This window comes from Chamaea fasciata, unplaced genomic scaffold (genome assembly GCF_029207755.1).
Source record: "Chamaea fasciata isolate MVZ Bird 193981 ecotype frontalis unplaced genomic scaffold, bChaFas1.0.hap1 SCAF_14, whole genome shotgun sequence".
In the NCBI taxonomy this organism is placed as follows: domain Eukaryota; kingdom Metazoa; phylum Chordata; class Aves; order Passeriformes; family Sylviidae; genus Chamaea; species Chamaea fasciata.
This window is the reverse complement of record NW_027094099.1, coordinates 10888411-10906221: the sequence shown is the minus strand read 5'-3', so window position 1 is coordinate 10906221 and position 17811 is coordinate 10888411. Positions and strand designations below refer to the sequence as shown.

At 44.6% G+C, this 17811-nt stretch overlaps 1 protein-coding gene across 1 annotated transcript in view; it reads left to right on the top strand.

The window, feature by feature from the left end:
* Nucleotides 1–2161: 2161 nt before the first annotated feature.
* The window catches only part of HDGFL3 (HDGF like 3), a 38209-nt gene continuing 22559 nt past the window's right edge, over nucleotides 2162–17811 (top strand). Inside the window, exon 1 of the mRNA XM_066196429.1 lies at nucleotides 2162–2608. Within this exon, the coding sequence (XP_066052526.1) occupies nucleotides 2525–2608 (84 nt within the window). The 5' untranslated portion in view covers nucleotides 2162–2524. The remainder of the gene's footprint in view (nucleotides 2609–17811) is intronic.

Below are 17811 nucleotides of genomic sequence, written 5' to 3'. Positions count from 1 at the left end.
CCCAACCTGAACAGAGTTCTTACCTTAGCAACCCATTTATCCTTTGCAGTCTATTCAGGAGGAAAAGAGAGCTGCATCCTTGTATGTCCATGGGATGAGTTTTCTTTGGAGCTCTAGTATATGATTATCTTCAGGGCAGACTAGGAACATTGTTAATTCACTGCATTCTCTGCAGACACCAGTGTAGGGACAAAAAGAAATAAAAATGTACACATTGCAATGAGATGTTTCAATTCTGTATCTAGTCACTTCTAATGTTGCTATTTCGATCTTAGCAATACATTCTTGTTTGGGTGTGTACATGAAGTGTAGAGTTTCCTTTTGCAAGAAACTGGCACACATCCTGCTCCTTTCAGATAAAAGGTCACTAAATAAGTTACTAGAAAGAGCTGTTCATATCTGAGATGAAAAGCAAACAATGCATTAAAAAAAAAGGCAGCTCCACCTCTCTAGTAAGTATTCTGGAGGGAAGGCTGGTTTGGGGAGGTAATCTTATGTGTGTAAGACAGCACATAGGATTATTCTGGAGAGAGTCAGATCAGAGTCCCCAGCTCCTATACTCAGAGATTCTATATTACATTTTTCTGAAGGGAATTAGGTATCAATTTAAGAGGATACAAAATCCTATTTGATGTGAAAGTGAAAGTGAGCTGTTTGGCCAGATGTCTATAGTGCAGGTGGCTGCATTGGCAACCCTGTCACTGATCAGTACTTCAGAACAGGTAACAGCACTGAGCACAGTGCAGGCTCATTATCTAAATGTTTATCCAGCTTTCTAGAAGTCTTTTTCCATTGTAAGTCTGCTGCTGATACCTGAGCTAATGATTTTACAGCAATGCTTCCACCAGCAGCGCAGTGCTTATCCTTTTTTATGACCCAGAGCAAAAACTTTCTTGACTTACATACTAGCAACAGCAGCATTTGGGGTCCAGAGCCACATCTGGGGGGACCATAAAAAGTAAGTCTCCTTGGTCCTGTGCCAGCCCAGGAACAGGTGCTAGAAGAAGCATTTATCTTATTTTTCTGCCATTACCAGCCATTGCAGACTGGTAGTGCTCTCTACAGTCCATCTACTCCCTGCCCAAAATGTGACCCTACAGTCCTCAGCCATCTATTTCCTTCTTCATCAGCAGGAACTGCCTGCGGCCAGGTGCTTTTCTTGGGAGTCAGAGAAGCACCAGACAGAGCTTTCTCCATAAACCCAAAGAGGACAGTTGACATCTTAAATGTGGCAGTGGCTGGGAAACCTATTTCTAGAGTTTCAGCCAGACCTGCAGAAAACCTTCCCTAAACTTTGCTGCTTGTGACCCACCTTGCAGGTGCCTATCTAGCTTTACCAGATAAGATACTTGAGTGTAATAAATGTCAGTAATAATTGATGTTTGAACATTACAGCTGCACTGATAGCATAATGGTAAAAGCAGCAGTATCTGGGATTTGTGAGTTACCAGGGCTTCCCTTCCACGGGGAAAAACTGGCATCATCTGGCAAGCAAGACTTTTGTTTCCCTGTGAGGGGAAGTCACCATTGTGCAGCTCCCAGGTCCATGGCTTGCTGGTTTTAGTTTTAAGCTGAGAAGGCAGGTGGAGGGTCTGGCGGTGGAGAAGAGGCTGGGTACAAAAATTGGGACAACCTTGTGCTTAGGAGCCAGGCCGTTGCCGAGGGTCTGCTCAGGCTGCTTGGCATGGGGAGGGCTCGGGAGGGGCGTGCAGGCACCCGGAGGAGCCGGTCCGTGCTGGGCCTGGACCTCCGTGACAGCGGGGCCAGGGCACTCCCAGGCCCAAGGGCCGGGCGCCTTTGGCCGGGGGAAGCGGGCGCCCCGCCGCCAACACCGGCCGGCTTCTCCTCGCCGCCCTGCCTCCATGTCGGGCGCGCATAAAGAACCATGTCATGCTTCAGCGGGGAAGGGAGGGCCGGGCGGGACTGGAGCGCTCTCTGCTCTCCTATTTTCATAGAAACCGATCTGTGTACCTAGAAAATAACAGGAAGGGAAAGCGCGGGGGGAGGCGCGGGCGGGGTGGGGGGGGATAAGAAGATCCTGTTTTCGGTCGCTGCCCGAGGAGTAATTCGTCGGAGACGGCTCCATATTCCCGGGGCCGCGGCGGCTGCGGCGGGGATGGAGCGGGCGGCGCGGGCGGCGTAGCCCAGCGCGCACGGGGGGGCCGCGGGCAGCGCCGCGCCCGCCGCCGCCGCGGGGCGAGGGCTCCCCGGCCGCCCCCGCCCGGCCAGCCCGCTCCCTGGTACCGGGGGCTGCTGGGGTTGTGTCCAAGGCCTCCCCCTCCCCCGCGTACACACTCACACACACAGACACACGCACACACACTCACACTCACACACACACCCCATCTCCTCCTGCCGCCGCCGCCGCCGCCGGAGAGATCGGGGATCGCCCGCGGCCCGGCCCCGCTCCCGGCTGCGCCCCGTGCCCGGGCGCATCGCACCCCGCGGGGGCTCGCCCGGCTGCCCCCGGGGCGGCGTGCGCGGGGCGGGGGGGGACACACGGCGGCTCCCGCGGCGGCTCCCGATGGCTCGTCCGCGGCCCCGAGAATACAAGGCTGGAGACCTGGTGTTCGCCAAAATGAAGGGGTACCCGCACTGGCCGGCCCGGGTGAGTACCGCGGCGGGGGCGCCCGGCCCCGCGCCGCCGCCCCCCTCGCCCCGCGGCCGGGCGGGCAGCGGCCGGGCCGCGGCCAGGAGCCGCCGGAGGCCCCGGCTCCGGCCCCGCCGGACGGGGGGCCGCGGTGCGCGCCCACCCCGCTATTATTGTGCATCTTTTCTTTGATCTGTAGATTTCTCCCCGGCCCCCCGGGAGGAGGAGGAGGTGGAGGAGGAGGAGGAGGAGGAGGAAGGGGGAGGGAGGGGGGCGAGCGCGGGCTGTACCTGGGTTGTTATCGCGGGGAGGAGGCTTGGGGAGCCGGCAGCCCTGCCTGCATGAAAACGATGCTGTTTATTATGCGCCCTCCCTCGCCCCGGCCCCCGGCTCCCCCGGGAGACAGAGGGGCCCCGCCGCCCCCCGCGGCCCGGGGCAGGGTAAGGCCGGGCAGGGCGGCCGCCGCCCCCGGCACCGCGGCCCAGGGACCGGCCGGACGGCGCTGCGGGCCGGGCCCGGGGACCTGCGGACAGGGGCACGGCCCGGGGCAGGGACAGGTCTGCAGGGGCGAGGCCCGGGGTCAGGCTGTGGGTGTCCCCAGGACGGCGGGTTCCTCTCCGCTCGGCTCGGGGAGGTTGGGTGAGGTGAATCGGGGTCTGGCTCTGTGGCAGCCCCCCAGCCCTGGTGCCCTCCCACTGCACCCAGGCTTTTTGGGTCTCCCGCACCTCTTGCCACACCTTTCCTGGGCTGACTTCCTTTCATAGGCCTTTTGTCATTTTTTGTTTTACACTGCCTTGATACGACTGAGGTGCAGAGGGACCGTGGTCATTTGACGGTCAGATAAGCGCTGATTGTACTTGAACATCCATTTCTGGTGCTGCCACAATAACGCAGGGCAGAGCTTTCCCTGGGGGGTCTGGTACTGGCACACTTACGTGGCCTGTCCCTTCCCTCCTCTTTGGTCACTGTTGTGTAAACTCACTAAGTAACACGTGTTGTGGGAACTCTTGGCAGGCGCAGGCATCAACCAGTGAGTCTGTATTTACTTGTCTTCCCCGGCCTTGCTGGGATGATTGGGTTGTGCTTCATGCCATCATTTGCTAGTCAAGGAAACTTGCTGCTCTTTATAGACTGCAAAGAACATGAAGACAGTGAAGAGTTGTATGCAACCTGCAGGGAAACATGGATGAGCAGGGTAGAAATGGACTGACATTTAGCTTTACCCTTGGCAAACAGCCCTGGAAAAAGATGGGTGTAAGTGCAGGAAAGGTGTCCTGAGCAGAACTGGGAAGCAGAAGTGTTGTTGAACAGCTGACTCCATACAAGGAGGGAAGGCCAACACAGCAGGCTTAAGCAAAGGTTGGTGAAAAAAGAATAGCGACAGGGTTCTAAATATCCAGAAGCCTGGTAATGAGGTGGTGCATGCAATTATTTTGGCAGAGCAGGCTAAAATTAGCATGCAAAAGGCCGAACATAATCAACAACGGGTTGTGGTTTTGTAATTCTATCATTATACAGGTTGGTGGATATACTACCTAAAAAATGGCAATTTATGTCAGCAGAACAGCATGAGCCACTGAAAATTGACTTCTTTCCTACCTCTGTCATGGTTTAATTTACTGTGAAAATTTTAATGTGAACAGTTGAGACCATTACCACGTTGAAGCATGTTAATCCCTTTCCTTTTTGAGCCTTTGTAAAACTCCCATTTGTTTACTCAGAAGCAGAACAGGGCCTTTTGTTTTAATGGCATTTTCTTTCCCTTCGAAAAATCATTATATTCTATGTGGCTGATCATAGCTTTTGACTGGGTTACTAAATAGGTATCTGAATGGCAATAATATCCAACAAAGTACATCTTGACTAGGAAAAAACAGGTGTGCTGTTCACATAACTCACTTCCTTTGTGCAGACTAACAGGATGTAAAGTTCAAGTGAAGACAAAGCAGTCTCTACTTTTAACATGACTTAGCAAGTGGAAGCAGAACCTGTAGAGAGCCCAGAGTCTACCATCAGGTAGGAAGAGAGCTGTCAGGAGAGGGGAGCACTAGTACTGCGTGTCAGTTCAGCAGAGGGTGCACAGAATGTGCTCCTGTAACTTGTGGTGCTGTTACATACAACTTCATGGTAGATAAGGCTGATGTCTGCCTGAACCTTGTTTAAAATTTACAGTTCCTGCCATCTTTGCTAGGACTTTTCTTCGTCTTGGTTGCCAAGTTTTGCCTGATGCACACTTTCTTCAATGAAGGAAAAACCTAGTGAGAGCATTAGTCTTTGTTTTGCTTCTCAGAAAACATTATGGCATACAAATAAGGAGAAAAGAAACATTTGAGTTGAGAATGCAACTCAGATACTTCTGATTAACTGAATGCCTTTTATCCAGGGGATTTGCTTGCTTCCAGATCCTTGAGTGGTTGCTAGCTATTTCTCTATTCATTATGCAATTAGTGTGTTTGATCTTTGCATTCTCATAAAAACTTACATATTTCATGCTAATATAGTAACTTTAGTAATATGAGTAACAATACATTTAAATGTCAGTGTTATTGCCCCAACCAAGTGGTGTTTGGCATCAATGAGACCTTTGGCATGAATTTCCTGTCAAGGGACAAACTCCTTAAACTGTGTTTAATAAACCTGCGAAGTGTTAGAGCAGGACAGAAGTGATCTGCCTGCCCTTTAATGAAACACACAGACATAACTGCCCGGGCTCAGAATCAGCCCTGTGGTTTTGTGCACATGGCGTGTGTCATGCAGAGGAGGTACTTCAGATCCCAGCGGCTCCAGCAGCAGAATGCAGACGTGCCCCCATCTCAGTGACTCCTGTCTGTCACCGGGACAGTGCTTGTGGGCTCAGCCAGCTCCATGTGCCATAGCACAGGCAAACCCTCTCAATCCCTACCTTAGCTTCCCACCCCCTCTCTTCGGAGCTGTGTTGATCCAGTGATCAGTAAGAACCAGCCTGACAAACCTGACTTCCATCCCTGTGAGTAAAGAGAGAAGAAACACGCAGAAGGTGGCAAAACAGTGATGAAATGCCAGGGCGCCATTGGAAAATCATGTCTGAAAGCTGATGGAGTGCTCCAGCAGTCAAACTGCATTTAACATTTCTTTGTAGATTGGTCTAGAATTCATTTGAGAAGCATGGAATTTGCCACACTTGGCCAAAACAATCATGCCCGGGTACCTGATGGCTGAAAGAGGTCACTTAGTTCTTATTACCTGGAAGGGCTGCCTTGCATTTTGGTATCACATTTTCTTGTGCAAAGCCAAAATTTCCTTTAGCTTGACTGGAGGACAACAAATAGGTTTAGAATTGGATTGAAGTTTAACAATAATGGTAAAAGAAATACAGTTTGGTTTAACATGTTTTTTATGTTTATCTGTGATGTCTGTTGTCTTTAGATGCTCATTGAAAATGTAGATTACATACAAACTGGCCAGGTCATCAATCCAACAAATAAGCAATTGTGTATCCAGAAAGCATGCAAAAATAGAGGGAAGATGCCCTTGTGATTAAAATGTAGAAAATAAGAATTTAATTTGCTGTACATTTGATGAGTGGTCTTTGGCTTTGAAGCACTAAATCCCCCTGTTTCTTACTTCCTTGTTTGTAAAAGACAAGTAACAACTCTTGTCCCTTTAAAAAGGTGTTGTGGAGACAAAATCGTGAACATTTATGACTTTCTTTGATACTGCTGTGATAGGAGCTGTATTAGCACACATAGACAGAAAAATCTGTTTCTTCAGATACCCTAGTTTATCTAGGATAAATGTCCTGGTTTATTGAGAAAATGCCCCTTGAATAGTCACTCACATGAGATAAAAGGGAAAAACTAGTGGTAGATTCGGAAAGATCAATAATGGTGTTTGTTTTATGAGTGACCCTGAAGAAACAATAGGCACTTAGTTGCTGAAATTAGCTGTTGATTTAAAAATAGGAAGGAAGCTGTTAATGCAACTGTTGGGAGCAGAGAAAAAGTCTGGAATGACCTCAATAAAATAAGAATATGCCCAAATAAATGGCTGATGCCATTATTGAACAGAAGTCTAGGATTGTGCAGCTGGGGAGACAAGAACTGTATTTGGACAAGCAGCAGGAGTTTGTGTAGGGATAGCAAAGTTTATTTGGGATAACAGGAGAGACCCAAGCAGGTAAGACAATGTATTTTAATGTAAAACACATGGATGTTTAAAGCTGTTTAGAACACGTTGTGCTGGGAGGAGAACACAGCCTTTAAAGTGTTCGTATCACACCATTGTGAAGGTGTATTTACTGTCTTGTCTGGGTGAAGTTCCTACTTCCTGGACTCCTGTTTGTCTTGTCCACTTCCTTTATTGCTACTCTGAATTAACATGTACTTTAACTCCAGATTTGCTACTTAGCTAACAATTTTCCTATGAATACCACTGTTAAAAACCATCTGCCAATAGCAATGGCAGAATGGGATTTGAGGCACTTCAATGTATTAGTTGCAAATGGATGTGAAATTTTCTGTATATTGCTTAGAGTAATACACAGTAAATGCTGTCATTTTAATGGAAACTAGTATCAGTGGCAGGCTGAGCCATCATAATGTAGTGATTACATGGTAGTTTTTAGCTCAGTATTTTCAGTGTTGTTGACTGTGTCCCCCCTCCAACAAGGCATGAACGTAAGGCACCTGAAAGAATGAACTAAAATAATTCAAGGAAAGGGTTTAAAGGTAAGCTTCTGCCTAAAGACTTTGTTAGATGACAGCCTAGAAAGGCTCATAATAGTGTGGTATCATAACGTAATATATTGTTAGACATTATTAAAAAAAAATACTACTACAGAGTAACAGCAGATTTTCAGTATTAGTAAAAAAACTTCAAAAATATGTTTTGGACACCCCTATGCATACATTTTAGTAAATAAGCCTCTGTCATCCAGTTCAGTGAAGTGTGGATGGAGCCAGTGGGTTGATTTTGGTGCAGGTGTAGGTGTAGGACTAAGGCTTATGTTCTGACATCAGTTGATAAAGTACAAGGTACAGAAACTACTTCAGTCTGTTATAATGGCCAGTATGACAGCTTGCAAATATCGAACTCTCCAACACATCATAGAAAAAAGGTTCTGTGTTTTAAGTGTTTGATATTTAAAACAGACCATTTGTTTTTGTATTAATATAAGAATAAGGTAAGGTGGGTTTTTCCCTGGCAGGGTTTATCTTTTTTGGCAAAGAATAACAGACAAAAATCAGATTAGATCCAGAAAACTTCAAAGGGTCTATCGAAATAGACAACAGATCTTTCTCTGTGTTTTTATGCCAAAACTTGGTCTGCAGTCTTTTGAGCTTTTCTCCTTGGCCATTTGGGACCTGTCCAGTCCTTCACCATATGCTTTTCTCCTTTCCCCCTTTTGGTTGCTCTGGTTTATGACCTCACTTTTGCCATGTTACTAAATATGAGTCCCCTGTGACTTCTCCTTTACCAACTCAGGGCTTCTTCAGTCTCCCTCCCTCATTAATTATGTACCTCACTCTTGCATCAGTCCTTGGAGATCTGCAGGCAATTTTTCCTGGTGGATCTCTGTTTGTTCCTTTCCGAGATGAGACATGATTTGCTGATCACAAAAGTCTGGCTTATCCTGGGAACTGATGGTGAGGTCGTGGCTTCTTCAGGCAACACTTCCATGAGTTCTGCTGTGGTGCATGGGAAAAGAGCACATTTAAGGCAACGAGTCCTTTATGGAATTGTTTGTATTTCCTAATTCTGCACCACCTTGACACATGTTGCTTAAACTCAAAGTATTTAAACTTATTTGCATATACCTGGTCATATCCTAGATTAGGGGTGAATGCATTTTCAGTGACTTAATCAGTTGTGTACCGATTCCTTCATTGGCTAAAACAAAAATAACAAAGAGTGATGTATTAGTTCTGCTGTTTGGAAGGTAGGGAACTTAAGCAGCTGATGGTCTTTTTCTGTCCTCCTGCAATCAGTTTAAAATGTAAATTAAAAAGATTTCATCCAAGGATTATAGCATAAAATGTCATGATTTTATACATGATTTTGAACCAAAGCTTATAAAAACCTTTGCTCTTGTTTGGCAAATAAATCATTTTGGGGCTAAGATGTTCTGTGTTTCTTGTTAGCACAGCAGGGGTATATGGGGAAACATCTTTAAAATTCCATTCTTTAAATCTCTTGATTGGGTTTTTTCCCCCCCTCTTTAATTAGTTGAAATAATTAGCCCCAAATGTGCAAGTCTGATCTTTTTGTGTAGATGACAATAGATGAATACATTTTTTCCTGCAGCATCACAATTTTGAGTCCAAATGAAGCTAGCACAGAGTGCAGTTGTCTCAGAAGTTTTGAGGCAATAAGCAACTAAAGTTTTTCATACCCATATTCTACGGACTTTTTGTTAGACACTTTTCCTTGTTACTTTGAAGGCACTGAATAATCTTCATCAACTGATCTCATGGAAATTGTTGGATATGTATTTTGGATGAAGGAATAGTGCCCCTTTCAGTGAAATCTGTAGTCTGTCAAGTCAGTCTGTATGTTGCTACTACGAAACGATAGGAGAAATATTAGTTTCCCCTCATTAATTGACAGATCTCTTTTTTTTATTGAGTAAAGAACCTTTTAGGACCCCCAACCAGAATGAACCTTTTGTAGACAGCAAAATGAAGACAGAGTTTTCAGGCTTAACTCTTTGTTTCCTGATTTTCCTGTCATCATAAGACATTAGCAAGTCTTCCTGCACTTAGGGCAATAAAAATCTTGTAAGCAAGTGATTGCTGACAGTAAGTATATACAATTGTCATTTGAGGATAGATGAAAGGACTTCATGATAATGTTGGAGAAGTGATAACAGTGGGGAGAGGTTGGGCATTTTAACTGTTCCAAATGGTGGTGCCTGGGCAGTAAAAACCTTTCCACTGTGTACTTGAGAGGCATAAGGGAGAATGAGGCTGCCTGAGGCTTCTCAGTAATACTGTAATTTGAGTGATAAATATAGCAACAAACTCTGGGAAGTAGTCTGTGTGGAGCAGGCAGGAAGAAGTTGTGGAGATGGCTTTTTAAAGGTGTTAGGAGTTAGCTGAACATCGGTGCTGTGCTGATTTTTAGGTACCGTGGTACTTTCCAAGGCTGCCCCTGTGCCATCCATCTCTGATCCCTACCTCCCATGGATGTGTCCATGTGTGTGCAGACACACCTGTCCTGTGCACAGGTACACATGCTCCCCTGGAAAAGGTGAGATACTTAAAACACAGGTGCAGCACATGGGCAGGACATCAGCTGACTCTGGACTCCAGCAGAGGCAGCATCAACAGCCAGTAGTTTGGCTGAAGCACAATGGAGCAATGAGAATGAACCATTATTTGAAAGATTCCAAGAAATATTTGGCAAACGAGACAGTATCATGAGGTAAAGCTTTTAAAACTTAAAGAAGGAAACAGATCCTTGCTTCCTCCTCTTGGGAAGGTCTCTGCAGTACTGGCTTTGCACATCAGAGATTGTTTCATTCAGTTGTGTAGCAGCCAGTTCTAAACCTGATACTGAAATTGGATATAAACTGCAGATTCAGTTCGTTTTCCTTTTCCTTTCTTCTACTCAGACTGTTTGACATGACAGGCTTGATAATACTTTTGCCTGAAGGGTATATGAGACCTGGCTTTGGGGATAGGTTTTGTTTGTTTGTGGGTTTTTGGTTCTAGAAAACAAAAGGAAGGTAAGGAATTTGAGCAAATACTGCAGCATCTTAACAAAACAGTGAAATTCCCATGTTATGAAGTAGTTCCTATTGCCCCAGTCTGAAGTACCCCATCCTTCAAGTGGTCTCAGGTCAACCCAAATATTATCCTTGGCATCAGTGTTTCTCCAAAAAGATACATAATGTCCTTGAATTTCAGAAGGATTTTATCTCTGCCTCCTGGCCTTTTGTAAAGCTCTGCTGAAAACTGAAAATGCCTTCAGAGTCAACATAAAGGGAGGACATGACGTACTCGGCTCTGGGCCACACAGAGCCCAACATTAGAAGGGACAGGTGTCCCTAGACTTTGGTCTCTGCCTTAAACTGGTACATTTAAATCTCTTTCAGCTTTCCATCAGCAGATTGAAAGGTTAATTAGCATACATCTGTAGCCCCGACAATGCGAACTGGAAACAACTGTTTATTTTGCCTTGCAGCATTGTGTAAAAAACCTGGAGAGAGAGTGTTTGCCAGCTCTGGTTTGGCTGCTTGAATAGAAGACATCATATAACGAAAGGGGAGAAACAGGGCAAGGAATATCATACACCAAAGATTTTCCTTAAGACCATCAGTTAACAAAACATCCTACATGCAGCAAAGTAGGGCCAGGGAGGAAGGAAAAAAATTCCAGGCTATAGGGACCTTACAGATATCACTGTGGTGTCACTGCTGTCAACTAGGAAACTGTGTGTCAGCCTTTGAAGTCAGGAACTTTGTCCCTCTTGGGCTTGGAAGGCACCTACCTATGAAGCCACTTAAAATACAAAGAGTAAAACTACACCAAAGGCAATGGGTAGAAGAAACTTCAAGTCTGGGAGATCTCAAGATACAATTGCACAATAATGCAAACCATTTCTGGGATTCAATCCCGTATCAGACTGGATTACTGAATGTACTAAATATAAGTGCATATTGAAACTTAATAATAACACAGGGAGTGACCTTACAGAGATGTGTAGCATCAGTCTGGAGATGCAGTCCAGGTGGGAGAAGCGGGAAAGTGCAAAGAGAGGAGCAAAAACTGTAGTTGCAAAGAACAATTCTGGAGTTGCTGCTATTTCCTTGACATGCTTTTGTGTTTTGCATACAAAGTCCCTGGAACCAAGCAGCTCTTTTTTGCTAGTTTTTCTTCAGCTTCACAAAACTTACATTTTACAGCATTTACACCTCCATAAAGGGTTATTGTCAACCCTTTCTTTTAATTCTTAGAGGACAGTGTGTCTTCCTCATCTGGAATGTCTTCCATATGTAGAAAACAAGAACCCAAGTCTCCATTCCTGACTGTTACCCTAGTCTCTAAGCCGTTGTTTGGTAACTAAGAGGCAATTCCTGCAGCGCCCCTTCCTCTTAATCCTCTGGGAGATGTTTGGATGTAGGGCCCTTACAGTTGGGCTCTGTGGGTGTCTTCTGTGGGGTGGGAGCAAGGGAGGGAGGTGCCCGTGGAGCAGAGTTTGGACTCACATGTGCTGTGGGTTGTCTGTCCTGACACAGCAGCATAAGGTGATGCCGGAAAGCAGAGCACTGTGCCTCCAAAGGAGATTTGTATCCTTCCTTCTCTTGAGTTTTGCTTTTCTCTTTCCTACCTCTGCTTGTGCAGAGGCCAACCAGGCACGATGGCTGAGGGGGGTCTCCAAAGCCAGCAGACATGGAGAGATGTGTCTGGCACCCCATAGGAAAAGCAAAGCTGTCAATGTGTGGCCTCCTTCCTTTTTTGGGATGGAATTGGTTGCTGAACACTAAATCAGTCCCACCAGCCCCACTAATTGCATTTGGTGTGGTCATTGCCCTAAGCAGCTGTGTATTTTTCCTTAGCTTCCTTTAACATGTTCCCAGTCTGTCCATCCATGTCCTGCACAAGGGCTGGATCATTCTCCAGGTGCAGTTGCACCCTGTGGGGCTCTCTGTCCGTGCTGGCAGGACGTGTGTTTGTATATGGGATTGATGCAGAGTGCCATGACCTTTGCAGCACACTGGTTGTTCAAATGTAACTTGTGGTCCACTATTGGCTTCCTGTAGTATTGCTGCTTCCAGCTTTCTCTTTCTGCCATTGCCAATCCTTTTTCCCAGCTGTGTTGTGTTTTTCCTTTTGCAGACTGAATTTCAGTTTACGTGCAGCTCGTATTTCTCACAGACCCAGGACTGTGAGTCAGTTGTCACTGGGTTTACAATCACTGGGTGTAGGGAATTGACTGCACATTTCTGCTAACACACCCGTGAGCCTGAGACCACCTTTGAATATCTGCAAAGGTTCCCACCTTGCTGTCCCAAATGCCACTTCCAGTACATGGAAAAAGGTGCTGAGGGAGGCAGATCCTGGCAAGAAATAAACCTAAGCAAGGCATCTCATGCCAGGCACTGTGTCCTACTGTAGTGGCATGTTTTGTCATCTTTTTCTTAAACTAATTAGTTGCTTGTTGGTTTTCAGCCCAGATGTCATAGTTTCCATCTGAGCCAGTGTAAATTTGTATTTCTGTAAGGATTTCTTCAGACTCTATTATCTGGAATCCAATTAAGTAGCGTTCATTCAGGATTAATCACATGTGGAAGTGTTTGCAGAACTGAGGTTCCTGTGTTCTTAGCAGCATACTATTACTGCTGTATTTCGTTATCCCCCAGCAGGAAAGGGCTGGGGAATTCCATGTGTTAGTTGCCCTGCACAGATCCACTGCATGGCTGTCCGGGGTGTTATGGAATAGCAGAAGGAAGATGATACCTTATCCCAGTAGTTTGCTCTCTAAAGACCATGTCCCAAAGGCAGAGAATGAGTTTGACTGCATAAAGATTCCTTGATTTCAATAAAACTGCTTACATGTGTGCTGCCATGCCTGTAGAAACATAAAGTAGGACCACAGCCTAAGGGAAAAGGCAGACGTTCATCTTAAAAGAGAAAAAACAAAATCTGACCTTCCTTACTGCAGTGCCTCTCCAGATACCAGGGCTTTTGAAAGATATTAGTGGTGCAGCAAACTCAAAAGATAATTCTTTTCATATGGGGTCTGGATCAGGTGACTTGCATATGTGCACATTTTCAGGTATCCCTTTTGCTGCTTTTTATCCGGAGTTCTTTTTCAAAATCTTCCTCTTGTGCAAATTATATTTTCCTTTGTCACAGTCAGTATTTCTATCACAGCTTGTAGAAGAAGGTAGCATAAAGCTATTAAACCTCATGGTTAGAATTTTAATGTCTGCAAAGTAGAAAGTTTCTTCTGACTGATAATATTTTGTTTTCTTTGTATTTATTTGTGTGATTCTGCTTCTTAATGTTTGTAAGGTAGTGGGTCAGTTTTGTGAACAGATTTTTTGAATTGGTACTTCTGGTAAAATGACAATAACTCCTTGTTAAAAGATGAAAACAGATTAGAGAAGACGCATTTGTCAGATGGGACTCTTCAGCATTAAAATGCTGAGAATGTTTGCTCCTTATCTTTTAGAAGATGCTTTATGCCATCTCCTGCCTTACAAATGAATGGATTCACCTGTGTATATTATTGCCATGTTATTGTGCTGGATGGGATGTGATCATACAAAGACAATGGCTTTGTTTATGCTGCCAAACTGTATGCCCAGCTGTGCTTGCTGGATCCAGCCTCTAGCTGTTAACTTTCTAGAAGACCATAATAATAAAGATTTTAGTGGCAATATGTTCAGAAGAAATGCCAGCTTCTTTAGCAGATGTGGGAGCAAGGGGAACAATTTTTTAATGAGAAGCTTATACTTCTTCTGAAACATTTGCTGCTAGATGATGGTGTTAGTTTGCTTGTTTATCAAATGTTAGCTTGGCAGTGACCTGCTATAATGACAGGGGTGTCAGGGTTGGAACCAAGGCAGATTTATTGAAAATGATGCCACCCTGAATGCTGCATGTGAGGCTGAACTGGGGATCTTGACAGGTAAAAGCAGTGTGAACTAAAACGCTGTGGTTGTGGAGCATGGTTTGGACACATCATGTGTCACCACCATTGCATCAGAGAGTAAAGGCAAGTGACAGAATTAAAATTTTCAATACTGACAGAAAGGCTTGTGGTTGGATTTTCTTGATTTGTATGAGGTCTGTATAAACACTCTGTCTGGATCCCAGTATAAATCTGTATGTGCAGTATTCCCTAATGTCCTTCCTAGTTCCAGATATGTATATCACTAACCAAGTCCTTTTTTATTTGTAATTGCCTTTTCCATTTAGCTGCACAACATGAGTTAGAAAAATATGCTGTTTCTTTATAGCTGCTTTATAAAACAAAAAAGCAACCTGATTTAAAACATGCTTAGTATGGATGCCATCCCTGATTCATAGGTTTTAAAAATTTAATATTAATGTATGTGGGAAATAGTTAGTACAGTTCCACACATGTAATTTGTTCCTTGACAGCCTGGATCCTTAAAATTAATCTTCTGGTTATCTCTCCAAGTGTGGGATAGAAATGAGCAACAGTGATGGCCAGAAGGTATAGAGATGGAAAGTCAGAGAAAATCAGAGGAAGAAAGCACAATCTGCAGTAAACTTTGTGACATAACTGCAGCTGAGTTACTGGGTTTTGTAGGTAACTTGTGTTCGTGGCAGCACCACATTCTGAGAGGTTCTTTGAGAGTAACACAAAATACTGACACATGCTTGATACATCTGTTCAGCTTAACATATTGGATAGAAACAATGGACATTAAAAAGTAGCTCTTCAGCCTACACAAATATAAGCATATAGGCAACTTCAAGCCCATGATTAATCCATGTGAATTAAAAGACAGTACTCACATGCTTAAAACTCATATTTAGTGGTTTTGATGTAAAATATATTCTTTGTAATGATGGGCTGCCACCCTAGCTAATCTGGTCACTACCATATTGATGTATTCATCTTGTCTCTGACATTAATGCCACTTACATTTCTAAAAATACATCTTTTTTGTCTTTCATATTTTCGTTTTCATTTGATTTATTTTTTTTCTAACATGGTTTAGTAATAAGGATTTAAGTTCATAGGTCTACAATACATAATGGAGTGCTTTGTATATTTTAATATAGTTTCATTCCTGTAAGTTGCCTCTTGAGTTTGGGGGGCTGGCTTTGAGGAAAATGTTCATTTTAATAAATAAGGTCATTTTTCTTTTAGGGACTATCTAAGTAAATTTCAGCAACTTTATATTTAGAGTCAAAACTAAATGAAAACTCTCATTCTGAGATTTTGGAAGCAGAAAAATGGGCAGGTGGGGAAGAGGTATGACTTGACTTGGAAAAAATTGTTCCCGAGTCTCTTTAGGAAGGAGGATTAAAATTCCTGTGAGTTTAACCTAGACTGGGGGGCTTTGCAAAGAAGGCGTTTGATGCCCTAATGGCAGCTCCTGGAAATAGGAGCAGAGACTGAAAGCAAACCCAGTAAAAATACCAAAGCTGGGTCCAAGTGCTTGCACAGACACCACTGTGACTCCATGAATCTTTTCTCATTCTGTGGTTTTAGCAACCCAGTCAACACAGGCAAAAGTTCCATCCTAGCAAAACAGTTTGGGGTTTTAATGGCTTGTTTTGTGCAGTAGAGGGTGGCTGAGGCTGAGGGAGCAATGGAAACAATTATTTACAGACAGTTCTTAAGTTTAGAGTGACCAGGGCCTTGCAGGCACCCTGAGCCCTCCTGCAGGTGCGAGTTTGCAGTTTGGCAGCAGAGTAAACAGTAAAACCTGCCTTTTCAAAATTATTGCAGATCACTCCATTTCCTTGCCCTTGCAATTAGATTTCACTGCTTCTTGTTCCCCCCAGCTTGCGTACACGTTGTTTTTTACGTGTCACTTGCATCACAGCAAAACAACTGACCTGTATGCCAGTGGTGCTCGGGGATTAGACTTATCCATACCCAAAATATGGACTGAAGCCTCTTCCAGTCCACGATCTACCCTTGAGCAAGGTAGGTGGCGGCGTGGCTGGCACTGCAGCCAGCCCCAGGCTGTGGAGTCCCCTGCAGCAGCCCCAGTGCCTGCAGGAGATGCATTTGTGTGGCTGCAGCGCTGCGTGTGCAGCTCAGCCGGTGCAGGCTGCCTGTGCCTGCAGAGGGCTGCGTAGGTGACAGGGTACAGCAGCTCCTGAGCCCAGGAAACAGAACTGGATGTTTGAAGGAGCTGCTTAAATCCTGCAAATAGATGTTCTAGTGTGAACACATTAAGACCATGAGTCTTTATGTTCTGTGGCTCCACAGAGAGCAGCGTAATGAAGACAAATACATGCTTGGCTGTGTCTCCATTCCCTCTAGAGGACTGGTGGGACACTCATAGTCTCATCTCTGCTGCTGCACCTGAACCTCAGAGGGTTGCAGGATACTAAAAATGCTCTGTGTTTTCAGGGGACAAAGATTTTGTGTTCTTTTCCCAGGTAACAGTAAGCATTTTCTGTATGCAGGCACTCACTCAGTGGCAGGGAGTGTTTCAGGCCCCTGATGTTACACCCTTAGCTGCAACTGTTGGTAAGAAAACAGGTGACAGAGGAGACAAGCACGAGGGTTTTCTATGGGGAATCTTCAGTGTCTCAAGCTTGAATCCTCCCTAGAAGGAGCCAGGGGCTGCAGTAGGTGAAGGAGGCTGTTCCTTTCTTTGTCTCTGGTATGTGTGTGTGTGTCCCGTCACAAACTGGAGGGGTTGTGTTCTCCACTGATCATGTTCCCTTACCCAAAACAATCTTAGCCACAAGTTGTAGTGTCATTGGGGTTTTGTGTCTATTTTGGGAAGCTGGGCCAAATACGGCACAGGGATGTTCTGTATTCTTTAGCCTGGAAATATTGTGTACATCCAATTTTTTCTACTGACTTTTTGGAGTAGAAAATTATACTGGAAAAGAAAGTAAATTAAGCCAGCCAAGTCTAATAGACCACAGTCTTCTGGAAATCTGCTTACCTTTTGGCTTTAAGTGTGCTGATAGGAGTTTAAGGACTAGCAACACTTCTTTTAATAAAAGCTTGGAGAGTGGAATATGGAACTTTGGGTGGAACAAATGAGCCCCAAGTATAAATTCAGTTGTGTGTGTTTGACCAAATGTCAACGCTCTAGGCCGGCTGCATCTAATTGAAAGTGTTTTGATCAAGTTAACTGGCAAAAAATCCTACTTCATGAATCCTACCTCATTCTTCCTTAAAACTAAACAAAATCAATGAATTAGTAACATTCTAGTGTAAATATTGAGAGACAAAAAATTATTCCTCAGTCTAAAAGATTTCTTATACCATCCATGCACTCCTTTGAGCAGATGAGATCTGAAGGTGGCAGGGTTTATCTGAACACTTTGAGGAGGAAGGTTATACGACTTCTCGCGTCTCTGGTTTTTAAGAAGAGAGTAGGAAGACAGAAATACAATGTTTGTGAATGTCTAGTCCCTGAAATTTTTCACTTATTGATGTCTTGACTGGTTAATTAACATTTATTTGCTGTATGTCTTCTAAACTCCTATTTGTATGTGCATTTCTCGCACACTTGTATATTTCAAGACAAAAATATTTGTGGTAAGACGGTGAAGTAGTATAAC